At 39.4% G+C, this 17,042-nt stretch overlaps 1 protein-coding gene across 3 annotated transcripts in view; it reads right to left on the bottom strand.

Annotated features, from left to right (window-relative positions):
• Positions 1-5,267: 5,267 nt before the first annotated feature.
• The window catches only part of ADCY2 (adenylate cyclase 2), a 225,391-nt gene continuing 213,616 nt past the window's right edge, over positions 5,268-17,042 (bottom strand). The window contains exons 21-26 of one of the 3 annotated variants that reach the window (XM_082045288.1): positions 16,779-16,925; positions 15,499-15,606; positions 13,315-13,429; positions 9,651-9,775; positions 8,168-8,329; positions 5,268-5,379 (exon numbers count right to left, since the gene is read on the bottom strand). In XM_082045288.1, the coding sequence (XP_081901414.1) occupies positions 8,177-8,329; positions 9,651-9,775; positions 13,315-13,429; positions 15,499-15,606; positions 16,779-16,925 (648 nt within the window). In that variant the 3' untranslated portion in view covers positions 5,268-5,379; positions 8,168-8,176. Of the gene's footprint in view, positions 5,380-5,411; positions 8,330-9,650; positions 9,776-13,314; positions 13,430-15,498; positions 15,607-16,778; positions 16,926-17,042 lie in introns of those variants that run through there. The other 2 variants (XM_082045289.1, XM_082045287.1) reach the window with 2 other exon arrangements.

The raw sequence follows: 17,042 nt of genomic DNA, 5'->3' as shown, positions 1-17,042 counted from the left end.
TCCCCAGTTTAAGAAGGACAAGGAATTACTGGAGGGAGTCCAGCAGAGGGCTACAAAGATGATTAGGGGTCTGGAGCATCTTTCATATGGGGAGAGACTGAGAGAGCTGGGTCTGTTGAGGCTGGAGAAGAGAAGGATGAGAGGAGATCTTATTAATGTTTATTAATATCTCAAGGGTGGATGTCAAGAGGATGGGACCAGACTCCTTTCAGTGGTGCCAAACGACAGGATAAGGGTCAATGGGCACAGGCTGAAGCACAGGAGGTTCCATCTGATTATGAGAAGAAGCTTCTTTACTTTGAGGGTGCCAGAGCACTGAACAGGCCGCTCAGAGAGGTTGTAGAGTCTCCTTCTCTGGAGACATTCAAAACCCTCCTGGACACATTCCTGTGTGATCTGCTCTGGGTGAACCTGCTTTAGCAGCTGGGTTGGACTAGATGATCTCCACAGGTCCCTTCCTACCCCAACCATTCAGTGACAGGAACCGGCCCCCAGGCACAGCTGAGCCCCAGTAGTTGTGGCTGTGGGGAGCTCAGGGAAGCTCTGGGTGTTCCCCCAGAGTGGTGCTAAACCTGGGAGTGTGGGTTAACTCACACCCACATGTGAGGGTTTGGGCCCAGTTTTAAGCAGTGGCCTCAGGGCTGCCTCAGCAAGCAGCACGTCTAACAGCCTGGCCTGGGGCTCCAGCACTGCCCTCCCACAGGCCAGCTGCCTCATCCTCTGTGTCCTCTGATGCTGCGGAAGAAGGTTTGAGCAAATCCTGGCTGAAACGGACTTGCTTTTTTCCCTGGCAGTTTGCACTAATCCAGAAATCACCTTTGAATTTGAGAAGTTGAATAAAAACACGCTGTAGTGTGAAGTTTCCACCAAAATGACTATCCTGAGTCTTGAAGAACATGGGGTTTCTTTGGCCAGCGCCTCCTTGTCCACGAGTTTTAGTGGGATGTTGAGCCATTTCAGGCAATGTAATCGGAAATTTCTCACACACACAAACACTCATGTTGGGGATATTGACATTAAGCATCTTCCAGGTGCATATCTAAAACAGATTGACTCTAAAACTGCTCTGGCTGAGTAGCACTTTGCTTCTAGTTTCGATATTCACCCCACAGTTATCCTCCTTTAATACCTACATGTAGCCTGTGCTGCTTATTACTGCGCCTCTTGGGGACCTGCAACGAGCTTTGTTTGTTTTACCATTTCTGCAACCACAGTTGCAGAAATAATGTGCTGCAGGTCCAGCATTACTATTATTATTGCTACCAGTATCTTGTGGCAAGCACTTTCACAACTGCAGCCTTCGAGGCATCTTGAATTTTACTGAACATCCAAGATTCATTTAAAACAAAACAAAACCAAAACCCACAACATTCATAGTCCCAGAAATCTTCACAACTGATTGTTTTGGGCATCTTGGACCCAGGCAATAATTCAGGCCTACTGATTTTAAAGTCCCACCTCTCCTATATAGCTGCCACTCCCCCATCACTAACACACTGAGTAACATAGACTCATGCTTCTTTGCAAGTGCATTGTGGGGGCATTTATACTCTACAGACTTGGGTGGGTGTTTTTTTAATCATTTGTGACAATTTCCATCTTCTTAACTAATAACATCCCTCTACCAATTAGGACCCTCTTCCTTCTGTAGCACGGGCCAAATTAGCGCAGCCTAAGTGAGCAGTGGAATCGAAAATCCAACAGCTGCCTTACATCAGCTACATTTGCTACTGTGCAAGTGCTTTTCTGTAGTTTAGTCCGAGCACCAAGAGACAGCAAGCCCATTTAGAACAAGCAGCGCAGCTGAAGCTGCAGCTATAAATAGAGCTGCAAGAAACTGCTCGCCAGAAATATAAACTAAACCAGGCAAGAGCTCTGAAGTCAGATATGAAAGGTTTCTCCCCAGTTTTCTTTCTGCTGTTCACATGTAGCTCACTTTGATTAACATTTAAGATGGCATTAATTGAATCGCATGATCTGCATGCAATACAGATTGTCCAAAATACCGCTGAATGCTCTTTAGAGATTTGTCCTAAGCCTTCCATTTGAAATAATTTAAAATGATGCTTTTTCAGTTCATTTTTCCTGCCCAATGAACCTATATAAAGCCCTTTAGAATTATTTGAATTTTACAATGGCTTTTTCTTCCTGGTCACCTTTTGCAGATTCCCCAGAAGCAGGATATGAATGCCCAAGGGTTTTTATTCCAGTTACAATCAGACTTAGATCATATGCTACTACAATGCTACTGTTAAGTGTATGTTCCTGTTATAGAATCTCACAAGAGGTCAGTCTGTTTCCTTAGTAACTTAAATATGAACAGGTAAACAATTGTGAGAGGGCGATGGAGCAATTTTAATCTACATGGCCAAAACTTTGCATTCAAACGCAGCTGAGATCAGAGACAAAAGTGTTAAAAGTTGAATTCTGTGTCTTGAGGAGAAATACAATTGCCTGCTTTTTTAGGGAATAGCCATGTGTCCCTCAGGTTCTGCTGCTAAAGTTCCTGAATTTTGAGTATGTTGATATATACTTTTATGGCCATAAAGGTGTCTCAGGGCCAAGGTGACTGTTCAAAAATGTCTAACTGGACATTTCTAAAAGAAATTTAGAAAGCAAATGGTAATGGGTAGGGACGGATGGGGACAGAGATGACAGTGACGGGGACAGGAATGGGACAGATACAAGAGGACACAAGACTTGTAACTGGACAGGTCATTGATAAGCAGAAAACCCACAGTATCTGTGTTCTCACTACAAACTGACGTACCTGTTTCAAACTTGTCACTTAGAGCTGAGATCACAGAATCACAGAATGGTTTGGGTTGGAACAGGCCTCTGTAGATCATCTAGTTCGATCCACTTGCTAAAGCAGGTTCACCCAGAGCAGATTGCACAGGAATGTGTCCAGGAGGGTTTTGAATGTCTCCAGAGAAGGAGACTCCACAGCCTCTCTGAGCGGCCTGTTCCAGGGCTCTGGCACCCTCAAAGTAAAGAAGTTTCTCCTGATATTCAGATGGAACCTCCTGTGCTTCAGTCTGTGCCCATTGCCCCTCATCCTATCATTGGGCACCACTGAAAGTAGTCTGGTCCCATCCTCTTGACACCCACCCTTGAGATATTTATAAGAGATGGCTGGCCTGCTGTCAAATTAAGGCTTAGCAATTCACCTCCTGTCCTTTCTGTTTTACCTCAGCAGATACCAGATTGCCACGTGTGCCCGATTCTCAGCTGAGCCACAAAGGAGAGACAATCTTTGCCACAAATGTTCCATCTGATGGACCTTGAAAAGAGGCTGAAACAAAAATGGCTCAAAAACTCTGTCCCCTTCACCCTACCACAGTTTTGGTCCAAGCCAGTTGTTTCACACGAGGGCTTGTGTCTTCTAGATCCCAATTAATGACAGACTGCCCATCTCAAACAGGGAGGCTCTTCAGAAGTTTTCTGAAGGAGAGGGAGACAGCTGTACATCATCTACAGAAGTCACCACACCTTTTGCAGTCTTCAGGGTTTTTTGGTTTTCTGTTTGTTTGGTTGGTTTGGTTTTGAGGGTTTTTTTTGTGTGTGTGTGGTTTTGTTGTTTTTTTTTTTCATGAGCTATTCAGGAAATTTTTAAACTTTTCTTGAATATATCTGTTGTTTCAAGTAATTCTCTATACAATTGCTATGACTGAGCCTCAGTCTACAGATTACAAACATCTCCTCGTTGGCTTGTGACTGCTTGAATGGAGAATTAGGCTTTTTGAATAATATTTTTATTTTAATGAATTATAAAACAATTGTAAAATGATAACTGATTAACTGATAGAATTTAGAATTATCATGTTTATGCTGATTGACATCTGCTGAATGGATACTCCAATTCAGATGAATATTCTGTTCAATCACCCTCTTGCTAAATAGAGTAATGTACAACTTTCTACATGAGGTGACATTACTTTCATAACAATTGCTATTTGTAACGCTGTTTTGAAATGCAAACATGAAAATTTCTAGTCCAGGAGCGTCAATCTTTCAAAATACCTCGTGCATTTTTTTCATGTCAAAACTGAGATTTTCATGGCTACAAATATATTTGAAAAATAGTCCATCAAAAAAATTTGAACAATTCTTGGCAGAATCTTTGTTTTGAACAATGGCATCCTGCAACATGAAGGGAATCAGATCTTCATAGTTGCAAAGAGGATTAAAATGTCCTTAATCTTGCATTTTGACGTATTCAAAACTACACTGACCTGAATAATTCCTTTTCCTAAATTTGAAACCCTTTAAAATTAATATGTAGCAAACTTCAGGGTGAACTGATTTATACACCAGTTTTGACAAATTGACACAAATTTGACGTACTCCAAGGAACAAAATACTCTGTTAATTGCATGTTTTATTTAAGGCACATATATCTCATTCTACATTTGTTTCCACCCCAAATTCACTCCACTATTTTAGACAAGAAAGGAAGAATAAAACTAAAAACGCCTAATCTCAAAACTGTTTGGGGTCAATCTGTAAAAATGTTGAAGGGTGGTATCTAGGTCAGGTGAATGAGAATCTGCTATCTGAAAAAGAAAAAAATATCTTCACACAGAAGTACAACTAAAAGGAAAACTACATATCAAAGGACAAGGTAATAATTGCTTTAAATGCAGTAAGTCTGTTGCTCTATAAGGCATCCTGACAACATCGCTAATTACTTGTCCTGATATGAAATTCTGAAAACAAAACAGGACAGACTTTCAGCAGGTCTGCCTTCAGGTGTGCACAGCTGTCGTGTTAGAAACAAGCAGACTGACTTCTGCCTGTGCCTCAGCAGAAAAAGGGAAGGTCTATAGATATTTTACAAAATAGAGAGCTCATAAAGGAATATAAAGAGAATGAAAAATGCTTTTAACACAGCATAAGAAAGATGCTAATGTCTCTCTTTAGAAACAGAAGCTAAATAGCATTAATTTACAGGTAATCCCAACTACTTTTGTAGTTAACAGAAATATCTGCAAGTCTAATCTTCCCGTCCTTCTGTAGCCCTCCATAAGCTGGAGCAAAGCACTGACTTTGAAAAAGAAATCTAGCAGGCTCTCCAGGTGTTCCCGTTAGGATTTCATTTTCCCAGACCACAGCAAATCGCTCTTATATTGATCTTTTGGCTGCTTCCTCACGGTGTGAAATACAATTGCCTAGTACTTCTGGAAATCATACACTTTGTGGTTCGCTAGTGACCTATGAACTATGGCACCGAAATGGAAGTTGTAGAACTTGAACCTTACTGTGATGTAGAATCTATGGCATGTCGAGTACATGTCTGTATGCTTATCATGAAGCTTTCCAAGTTACACACTGATACGTGAGCAGTGTTATACTCAGTTACGGAGGCAGATGAAATTGCTGGAGGAGAGGAAGAAAGAGGATACAAGAACTCTGGGTCAATCTAGACAGGGGAAAAATAAAACAGTATAAACATCAGATGTAAAATGCATTGGAAGACAAAAAGTATTTATTGGATACAAATGGTTTCTCGGCACTAGAAAGATAATAATAATAATAGTCAGTAACTGAAGGCTGGAGAGAGGATGGTGTGCACCTTTCTTTGTCTGGGCATCACACTGCAGATGCATATCTTTTGCCCACTTTCTTGTTCTTTAGTGGGATTTGGCTGCAAGAATCAGAATGCAACTGCAAAATGAGAGAACACCAGAGAAACATGAGTTCTCTAAACAAGGGCATTTTCAACATGCTGTTGGAGGGCACATATATATCTTTATATACCATTGGACCAGTCAACTCACGGCCATTCAAATGTTGTAACATTTCATGGCTTAAAGAAATATAATATTGTTTAACCTCTATAAAAATAATAGAAACAAGGCTATCAAGTTAGGTACAAGGTTTGCTACCGATGCATAAAGTGTGCAAGAATACAAATGAAAAGCAAAATCCTGAATGTACATGTTATACCTGGAAGCTGCACATAGATACAACAGTACAATATAATCAACTTTACATAAAGAGTTTTCATCCACAGTAAGAAATGATTGCTTTCACCTGTGACAATACCAGAATGGTTTTAAGGGCCCAGAGTACATTCAAAGTCTCAGAGATTTTAAATTCTTTTTAAATTGTTCCTAGGACAAATTTCTAGTAAGTGGAGAGGCGGGATTTAGGAGAAGTCTTAAGCATAGGTGAGTAATAGCTTGTTTTGGGCAATGACTGGGATATTGTTTCTGCTGCCATGTGAGCTATTTGGAAAGCCTTTTGTTCCACTGGAAAATATTTATCTTATTAATTAAAAGGAAGAAATGATAAAGGCAACAAAACATTTTAAAAGAGATTTTATTAGACTGACCACCTATTTTGAGATTTACTGATCAAAAGTTCCCAGCCCTGGGTGAAACGTCAAGCGTGTTATGTTGGATATCACTGAAATAACTTGCATTTTGCTTTTAGACTAACTTCAAGGGATCAAAATTCAGATTGTGTATTTTACTGCAAATGTAGGCATTTGAAATCTACTGCCATTCCAATTTGCTAGCGAGCAGATGGCTGCTGTGAGTAAACATGCCACACTCAGTGAGACTGTGGCCTGATGCCATTTATTTGTGACCCACAATTTTGAGAACTCCTTCTGAAAGGACAACAATGCAATACAAATGCCAATATATGTTTCATTAATGAGAGAACTGAACACTTTTTACATTTCAATAACATGCCAGAGGTAACAGTGCATAAGTTGACTTCTATGTTCATACCATATCAGTCAGAAAAAAACCTTGTAATTATATGCTATTTTTAAATAGGAGGATTTTATTTTGGTCTTGTTATGCTGTTATGACTAAAGAATATGTTAATTTCAAGTCCTGATTATAGCAAAGCAAAAATTAATGTTTACTATCTATGCTTCAAAGGAGCATAGATAGTACAATTACCTGCTTTTTCAGTCTTTCACTTGGCTCATTTATGAAACTCTGCAAGTGCGATACTCTTTAATGCACTGGGATTTAAATTAATCTTGAATATTCAAAAAATAGCATTTTTTTGTATCTTCCACTCGTACTCATGTCCTGATAAATTATTTTAGATGTCCTATGAAATCCGGCATTGTACAAGTGAAGTGACAGGCTTGCATGAGCAAAAGAAGTTGTTAAAGTGCAAGACAAACAAAACATTTTTTCTCTTATACAGCTTCTCCTAGTTATTGTTTAAGCATTGCAGGCCGGTTGCAAAGTAGCAACACTACTACTGTCTCCAGTATCTCCCGCTTTGCTTGTGTTTATGGATTTGAGGTAAGTCTTCTGTATCACCTAGGGACTAAATGGCTGCCAAATGCCCAGGATGCCACCCAAGACTGAAGACAAAAGAGGTGATGCAATTTCTGAAAGGCAACAGCAAGTCTAGCAGATATTATTGATAGAGGCTGTTGAGATAGCTGGACACAGCCTGTCCCAACATGTAACTGCTGAATAAAAAGCAGCAGGAGCAGAGGACACGCAGGTTAAGAGTGACAGAAGCCATGGAAGGAAGCAAAACTAAGAGACAGCAACAGTAAGACAAAGTACATATAAACTTTTAATGAATTAACCTTACAAAAGACAATAGCTTCAAAACATTTGACACGTTTGTACAAAACTATTCCAGCATTGTTAGTTCTCTCTTCAGAAAGAATGCCAGCAAGCCACCCAACGTGTCCCTGGCTATGAGATGCAACTGGTGATCACATCCAAATCATGTGTGGACAGAGTAAACTTATTTACAAATACTGTATACTTTAATACCAGATTAGTGGATGCTATTGGGGAGTGACTGTATTTTCCAGAAAACACCATGCATCAGAAAATAGTAGGCACCCCTAGCTTTATTGCCTTTTCCCCCTGCATTTGTCACTAACATCTCTTTTTAGTCCTTTCAGGATGAATTATCTCCTTTAATTCCTATTCCTTCTTTTCTTGTCTTTGAATAACTGTGCAAGTTGCAGTACAATCTTCCAGTCCTATAGCGTACATCGCAACTGTCCTTGAACACAGGAATATCAAGGTGCAAAATGATGGCTCATGGGACTATTCTGCAGCCATATTAAAATAAGTGCCACATACCAGAAAATAGCACGCATGTTAAGGGCCAAAATGTAGTTAAAAAGTGCGTGATACTTTCCTGAAAATATGGTATTGATGACACGTACAAGCAATCTTCAAGATGCCACATTCCCTTGTGAAAGGGATCTTGTCATTTCAGTATGTACAAAGTATGTCTTCAGTTCTCCTTTTCCTTTTACATTTATTATTCCTCTGCAAGTGCTCATGTACCCCAATGTTTGCAGGACATTGTTCGTCTCCTCTGTAACCTGCAACATACAGTAATAGAACCAGTGTTGATAACAGAGCAAAGCAAAATCTTCTTCCAGTGTGTGAAGATAATGTTCTGAGCAATTAGGAGGGTTTTGCTATAATGCTTATAAGGCCTTCAAGGGTCTCAAGTGAAGTTTGAGCACCTGAGTTTTCAAATAGGCTGTTGCTGGATGCCCATTATGATTGCTTACATCAAGTATCAAATTGGGTATAACCATGTCCATACCTAGGCTTGCAAACAGAGGGCTTGTAGATACACAAGAGGCACGAGGGACAACAATCTTTCTCAGAGAGCACTTTTCTCAACTTCAGGAGCTGTTTTTTTTGTTTCAGTAGACCCAAGCTTACCTATCTTTTTGCGAATACTAAGACTGTGTGAATGAAGTGGTAGTAAGACATCAGCATCATCTGTCAGAGCTGCTGTTGCCAGTTTCTGACATAACTGGCAGTAAACCAAATTTTAGGCAGTTCTGCCATCTGAGGTGAAAGCCCAGTAGGACAGAGGTCGTTTAACAGCATCACTTGTTTCAGGCTGTCTGTGCTTCTTTGTGAAACAAGCAACCATTTGTAGATGTCATTGCTTTGACATCCCTGCTGTTTTCAGTTTTGACCAACAGATGGTAACTTTACTTTTCCATTATTTAGTTCTGAATAGTCTCAATCATAGATTTGGAGTGCTTTCAATCACACGGTGGGATCCCAAAGTGCTAGGCAGCATACTAGACAGATACTTAAAATGTGATGCCTGACTATGGAATCATTGGGAAGTTAGTAAATTGAAGGTCTTTTCTATACAGGTCTATCTATAATCTATACAGATAATAATCTATAAAGATTATTAATCAGCATGGTTCATTAAAAGGGAAGTTTCATGATTGCTTTATGGATTTAACTTCATCTACAGCAGTTATGGTAATTTCCTTTACTTAGAAATAATTAACATCAGGAATGCCCTTCAGAGATAAGATAGCTAGTATTTTACAAGTTCAGAAATTCACAGAATAGAAATGTGATTTCCCTCAAATCCTCTCTTAATCTAGGGATGCATTTCCAGGAAACCCATGACTTCTTCCACTGTAGGGTCAAGATAAAGTTTTGATTCTGCTTCAATTTTCCCTATAATTTTCAATTAATTATTTACTTTCCTGCCCAATGTCTAATTATTTTGAAATTTATAGGTACCACTGGTAGGTAATTTTCTTCTGCAGGCATTCTTAGCTCCAAAACACAGACCTCTTTAATGTGCAAATATATGATGTTTTTTAAGCACCAAACTCAAAGGATTAAGATAAATACTAGCACAAACCCAAAACTTACCTGTATTTTATCTAAGACACCAGTGCTGTCCATCCTGCTGGCCACATTTACTGTATTGCCCCAGATATCATATTGTGGTTTTTGAGCTCCAATTACTCCAGCTATTACAGGTCCATGGTTGATACCTGGAAAACATCAGAACTTAACATTAAAAGAGAAGATCCACCAAACAAAGATGCACAGTGCACCTGGTAACATATGAAGTTACTGAACGTGGTATTTGGCCCATGCCGAATAATACAGCAATCAATAGCTTGTTCACAACTGTTTTATCCACCATTTACAGCAGGAGGATGTTCGTTATAAAAATGCAAAAGTTAATTAATCTAATTTTAGTTTTACAGCTCCCTCCCATCCTGAGTAAATGTGATATTTTCAGCTATCAGTATCCTAATAATCTGCTACTGCTCTTATTACATAGCACGAGGAACACACTGTGGGAGAGAAGCAGCTTCTGCGAAAACAGATATAAAATAAATATTTAATTGATTATCTTCTCTCTGCAATAGTTGATGGCCAAATCAAATGACTTTTACAGTATTCTTTGCTTCTTGAATGTAGAATAAACTGTTATGAATGAGCTGCATGGATTTAGAGCCTTGTTCTGAAGGCTGGATTGCCCATAGAATGGTCCAAATAACTGCAATATAAATATATGTGTTCAAATAATTTGATTATGCATGGAGTAACAGTTACAAATTGCTAGCTCTGAAATGCACACTGTAAGAGTGTAGAACAATGTAGTACCATCCCTCATTAGACTCTGGGCATTTTTTATCTTGCAGTCAGTTTGTATCCTATGTTACATTTGTCAAGGGAGTAAGTTGTACTCTGCTAGTAGGGAAGGAAATCAGGAGGCAAAATCAAAAGCACTATCATTAACCAGCATCTAATATACTATAATTGTAACCTTACATACTAATGAGCAGGAAAGCCAAGTTAGACCTAGTGAGAAATAAACCCTAAACAAGTGAATAGTTTAGATTTCTAAAGTTACCTCCACATCAGTGGATCATAACCAACGTCTATTAATTCTTTGACAAAAAGCATCACAAAGGATACATCTATGCAGCAAAATGAAAGTGTGACTGTAGCACAGAGAGGCATCTCAGTGCTGGCTCATCTAGTATGGATCATGGCAACATGGGTTAGCAACCACACTAGAAGCCCACTTGGAAACCCTGGAAAAAGTGACTGTAGCAGTGAAGTTTAGAATATTGGGGAAATATACAAACTCTAAAGGATACCGGATAGAACCTGATAAATACTTGTCTAAGCATTTGGGATTAAATCCACAAAGGGACTTAGGCCTTGCAACACTTATGCATTAACAACCAAGCCATCTGTACGCCTATCTGCGTGATGACATCCAAGGCACTAGGGACCCAAGACTGGAATCCACAGAAGCCATCTGCTGACTTGCCCAAGCTGCTCATAGGAATATTGAGGAGATGTGTGTTGCATACGCTCTGCCATGGTCCAGAAATTAGGGGAGTGCAATGGGACTTTCCTACCAAATATAAGGGGCAGGAGGTGACTTTTATTTTTTTACCTCCACCTTGAATCACCATTGCTGGCAGTTTGAATAATACCTAAGGGGCTAGAAAGCCAGATTCAGAACCCTCCTCCTTCAAGAAGACTTCTACCTGTATCTCTTAGGAATTGTGTTTTGGCCACCCAGGCATTCTGAGATGTGCTGCTCTATGACATTCCTGCTCATGCAGGTCTCTTTCGCATGACACAAGTGAATGTTTGGTGGGGCAAGGCTGGAAGAGTCGTAGTCTCAGTCCAAGTGACTGTTCTGACAGAGGGTGACACCATCTGTCTCTTTCCCTCATATCCAAAGCAACATTTAATTATTCCATGAAAAGGCAAATACTGTTCAGCAGGACAGAAAGACAGTATCTCATTCCAACATATCCCACAGCCTAGCCTCATAGCATCCTCCAGGGAACAGGGATCCCTGTGTTTGAGCAGCCTCAGCCAAAAGCAGGAACCAAATTAAGTTCTCCTACAACACAAACATCCTAACCATGAATTTATATGGAAAATAACATCAGCTTCTATTCTGTTCTGAAAAATAGCAGTACCTGTGCAAAATCTGCTGCAAAAGCATATCTGAGCTTGTCTAATAAATCAAGAACCTTAGCTAACAGAAGGGGAGGAACGCCTGCAATACAATCTGGTGCTTCCCTCCCTTGCCTGACAAAGTCAGAGTGGGCTGTGTACCTCCTTTCACTAAGCAAGATTCTGACTCCTCTGGAATCTATAGCTGTCCGGGTATTTGTGGCCCATATGGGGAAAAAGAAAAACCGTGACAATAGCAAACACTGTAAAAATCACACATACGAATATTTTTTTTCCCATAGAAAGTTTACTTCATGATCCTCACTTCAAAGGAGTCAGTATTGCTTTAGTCAGTTTGTGGATTTAGCCCTGACACTCAGAAGCTCTTTATCTGTACTGACACTGCTGATATAAATATGTTTGCAAGTGTGTGGCATGTGTCATCTATGGCAAGAAGAGAACTTTTAGTCTGTACAGAAATATGGTATCTCTACACTTTTTTTTCTGCCACACTTTGAGAAGGAAGCATACTTCAGATTTGCTTTGTCATTTTTTTAACTCTAGCAAGGAATACAAAACATACTGGCAAAGGAGCGCTCTCAGAAATACATATTTCAAGTCGGAAATAGCAAGTTTCGCCAGTGGGTGGCACTGTGAAATAAAGATGAGAGGAGCAGTCGAAAGGAAAAGCAAGCAGCACAGCAAGAAAAGACAAGAGAGGAGAATAACTGTGGGAAATCAAATGCTTCTGACATGTTTACAGGATTTATGGGTTTCCAATATTTATTTACTGCTTTCATTTCACACTTTCCAAGTTACATATTGCATTGTAAAACTGCAGTGTAGTGCTATCAAGAAATAAACATTTTAGAACATACGGTTCTTGACCAGCTCTGAATTCATTTATTTCATCATCCTTTCCATGGCTTACTGCAGCTGCCTGTTTCTTTCTTTAAAATACCATGCTCCACAAGTAGAAGCAATTAGAAGCTGAAATGTAACAGATACCTCTTTCAAATATAAACAACCAGTCATCTTTGCTCTTATTTGTCAATAACCACAGAATAACAAAGAAGAGAAATATCCTTCTTTGTCTACCACAGGGAAGGATGGGGTGCATTTCTGTATGCTTACTTGACTTTAGTACATCTGAAATATATCAAACTCCAGCCTCACTGGCCCCTTACAGCTCTTGTCCTCCAAAGCCATTTATATGGTTTTATAAAGTCTTGTCTAGAGTCTTCTTGTGTCCTCTGGTATTGAAGAGCTTAAAAAATTTATTCGGTTAACAACCTCTAGAATAATTACTATAGAGTTACCATAAAACCATTCAGAGCCATGGGAATATATTATTTGACCGTTCTTTACTTAGGAATACTGCCCTTTCCTGAGTTCTACCTTGTAACACTCCTGGCCACAACAGCAGCTATGGTTAATGGGCAATACCATGTAGGCAGCCTTTAAACAAGGTAAAGATGGTGCTATTTACTTTCATGGCCCTTTTGGTCAGGTCTACTAACACTTTAATCAGCTGGTACTTCACATTGAATTGTCCCACTCCTCCATAATATTCTCATAAAAATCCTCTGATACATACCTACTCGCAACTTGAAGTCATTGAATGAATGCTTGTTTATGACATCCAATTTTGCCACCAAGGCAAACGCGAACTCCACCATGGTTCCTATGTGCATATACTGTCGTTCAGGTTCCTGAATTTAAACAGCCAAACAAACAGAATAAAATAATTTTCCTTAGCCTTAGTTGCTGTGAGAATACCATCAAAATGTAATGAACACTTTAAGGCACATAAATGCTTAAGGATGTCCTAATGCCAGCAGGCAGCAGAAGAAAAGTAATGTAGATGGTGCCCTGTACAGCATCAGTTAGACCAACGGCCAATAGACCAGGATGCATTTTACTTACACAATCAGGCACTCTAGAGATGATAGATCCAAAACATGTCTAATCTGATTTTTTGATTACCTGATTAACCAATTAGCTGCTACCTAATCCCACAGGCACTCAATGTCTATGTGTGCCTAGGATCTGTGTTCATTAATTTTCTCTAAGTGTCTGCTTCTATTTTATGCCTCTTAATAATAAATAATGCTCATGGACAGCCCCACAGAGATACCTCCCTCTCACTGTTGCACAGCTCAGCACCCTAGTTAATGCTTAAGCTCCAGTGAACTTCACACTTTTAAGAGATCCTCCACTAATCTGTTAGATAAGCACACACCTCTGAGAACATCTAAGAGACCTGAAAATGAATAAAATACAAGAGGAAGAGAGGAAGAAGGCAACCCATCCTCTCTCCTTCAATTTACTGTCTCAGAGCTTATCCACTTCCACAGGCTATGGATGTAACATCTGCTCATGAATCAACAGTGTAGCCTGATTTCTAAGTACTGGTTTGCATCCCCTCAGGCTGAGGAGAAAATTGATTTTCAGGCTCCCATAACCTGGGGTAGGACCCTGACAAGAGAATGATTTCATAAGAGATGGACTCACTGATCTCTGTGAGAAATGACTGAATCTTCCTCATTTCTTGATATAAAGTGACAGAAGATATGGACACATGACAACTTCAGGAGATGATGCATAGGGTAGATGCATCAGCGTAGGTGGGACAGTAGTGGCGCATCCCAGAGCAGTTGTTTAGACAAATGAAGCCTGTTTCCTTTAGAGTTCACTCCTAGCTAAGACAGATGGTTTTCTGCTCACTTGATGTATTCAGCCCCCCTCCTCAGGCACTTAGTCTTTCTTGGGTGCTTGTTTGAGCTGGGGGCTGTTCCCAGCAGTGTGCCTACCAGTCAGTCACTGCCACACTAGGTACTGCAGACCCTTGGGCATCTGGATTGAAGGCTGCTGAGCTTTGGTGGATTTCCTTTGAAAATGCATGCTCAGTTACCAAAGGAACATTAAACCTTGGATCTCTTAATTCACAGTTTGTGGAAATAATTCAAACGATACATTTCTTCCTGTGCACACACTAGTTTTCGTTGTGACTGAGAGCTCCTCTATGTCTTCTCATCTACAGTTCTGCATTTCCTCCATCCCCTTCACCTCCTTGTATTAAATGTCAGAGCTAATTTAAAATCTTTTTCTGTGTGTCCTCAGGATCCTTAAGGTCTACAGTTCAGGTGTTAATTACTTCTGCCTAGAAGGAACATGACTTTGGCAAGAACATATTAATCCTTAGCAGAGAATGTGTTGATTCATAATTTCTGCCTCTCTGTTGCTAACCTATAGTACAGTAAAGATCATGGCAAAAGCGAGGTTTTTGCTTAAAAGTTATGAATTGCTTCTCTGAACTTCATTTCTACTGACTGCAGTTCCCAATCCTACCCTATTAAGTAAACCAGAAACAAAGGAACATGTTCTCAGTGCTGAGCCTGAGGGTTCTGTAAGTGTATGGTTAATACAGCTACTCAGCCCTCCCAGCTTACAATGGAAAATACTCATTCTTGCAGTCTTTTGTACACTCTATAAATCCAGTTCTGTTGCAACATGTAGCAATAGAATGCTGTATTGTATTTGGAGTAGAAGGCCTGTTTTAGACTTAGCAAATACATAGGTGGCATTTTCAAACCTCAATGTGAAGAACAATAATTCACAGAGACTACTAAACAAAAGTGTACAATGGTTCAGTACCGTACAACCTACATTAATAAGAAAAAACTAGGCCACATCATTATACATAACCTGCATTTTAATGAACAGAATTTTAGCCTTCATTTGAACATGCTTTTTATTAAACAGGAAGCTTTTCCTGTACCTGACACTGTTCTTGGTTGGGTGTAGCACTCAATCCTGTTGCTGCCATGTAAGTGCTTCCAATGGTCTTTATCTTTTCAACTCCACTGAACTTTGGCTTTGACAACAACTGTAAAACAAGGATGGTTATTCATTATTCATATCAGTGGCCTTGTTACTCTAACAGCATTGTTATTCTAACAGCATTCAAAGCATCAATTCTTAAAACAGTCTTTTAATGGACTACAAATTGTTTCACAAATTTATACAGGATGAAGGACTTAAAGATGGATAAAACAATGGATACACCATCTAAGGAAAGGGAATTTCTGTCTGCTAAAATATGTTTTTATTATAAAGGGACTAAATTTATAGTAATGAGAATAAATTCCACCTTATTGTACATCCAGCTCTTAAAAGTCAGTAGACTTTGCACTCATTTGCTATTGGAACTGAGTCACCATGCAAGCCAACAGTTAAGCTTTAAGCAGCTTTTTGAAAGTAAGCATCTCTTCCATGCCAACAGGACAGTCCATGCCAATGAGACTAAAATCCAAGGATTTTAGTTCATATCCCAGGTTGATTTGGACATTCCAATGTTCTCCAAATTGGGTTTACTGCTAAAATACCCTCAACAGCTGCAGATCTGCAAATCCAGACTGTGCTCTCTGATTCATGATGCAGTCTTAACACCTTTTTTTCTGGTATTTTCATCACTAAGAACTTTCTTTAAGACAATACTGTTCTCAGTGAGACCTTTACAGCTGCCTTTTCACAATCCATCTGCAGTCATACTCTGTACTTGCTTGTAACTTAAGGGAATGGAATATTAAAACTTATACAATCCTTCGAGTCATTGAAGTAGCAACTGATCAGCACTCTGTATAACAACATCAACATGGATCAGATATAACACAAAGCTGTATCATTTTAGAGGACACAGATTCACATACATATAGGCACTAGTATTTAGAAACTGTAGTTAATGTATGGCATGCAATATGACTGCCTCATGAACTGCAGCTAGAGGGCAAAAATTTCTCCATCAGATATACACACAGAATTCTCATTATAGTGAATCAAAAGCAATTGAGAATGATGTGAGATCAATATCTGATTTATTCCACATAAACCTCTTTTTCCTATGGTATTCCCTGTAACTCATTTCCACATGACTAGGCAGAGAAAAGTTATTTTCTGAAGGTTCTTCCACTTTCCCTTTCAAGTGTGTTTGCTTACTGTTGTATACCCTGAGTTATTAAGATTGAAACCATAACGTTGATTACTGTCAGAAGTACATACATCATCGAAGTCAGCAATGATCTCATTTAGCAGCCTGAGACATTCCAAGCCTTCCTTATTTACATCAGATTCTGTGTAAAATTCCTTGAAATCCGGCACAGAAGCAAACATGACACAGACGCAGTCATATGACTGATGATATAGATCCTGTCCAAAAGAAAACAGAACAGACAAAAAACGCTGTCATACCCTGCTCTAAATAGAAGTTTCCTTATTAATATTCAGTGTCCTGGTTCTGAAAAGGGAGGCCTTGCAGTGGTTGGA

This window comes from Streptopelia decaocto, assembly GCF_964273445.1.
Source record: "Streptopelia decaocto genome assembly, chromosome: 2".
Taxonomy (NCBI): Eukaryota; Metazoa; Chordata; class Aves; order Columbiformes; family Columbidae; genus Streptopelia; species Streptopelia decaocto.
This window is presented reverse-complemented; position numbering and strand designations above follow the sequence as displayed.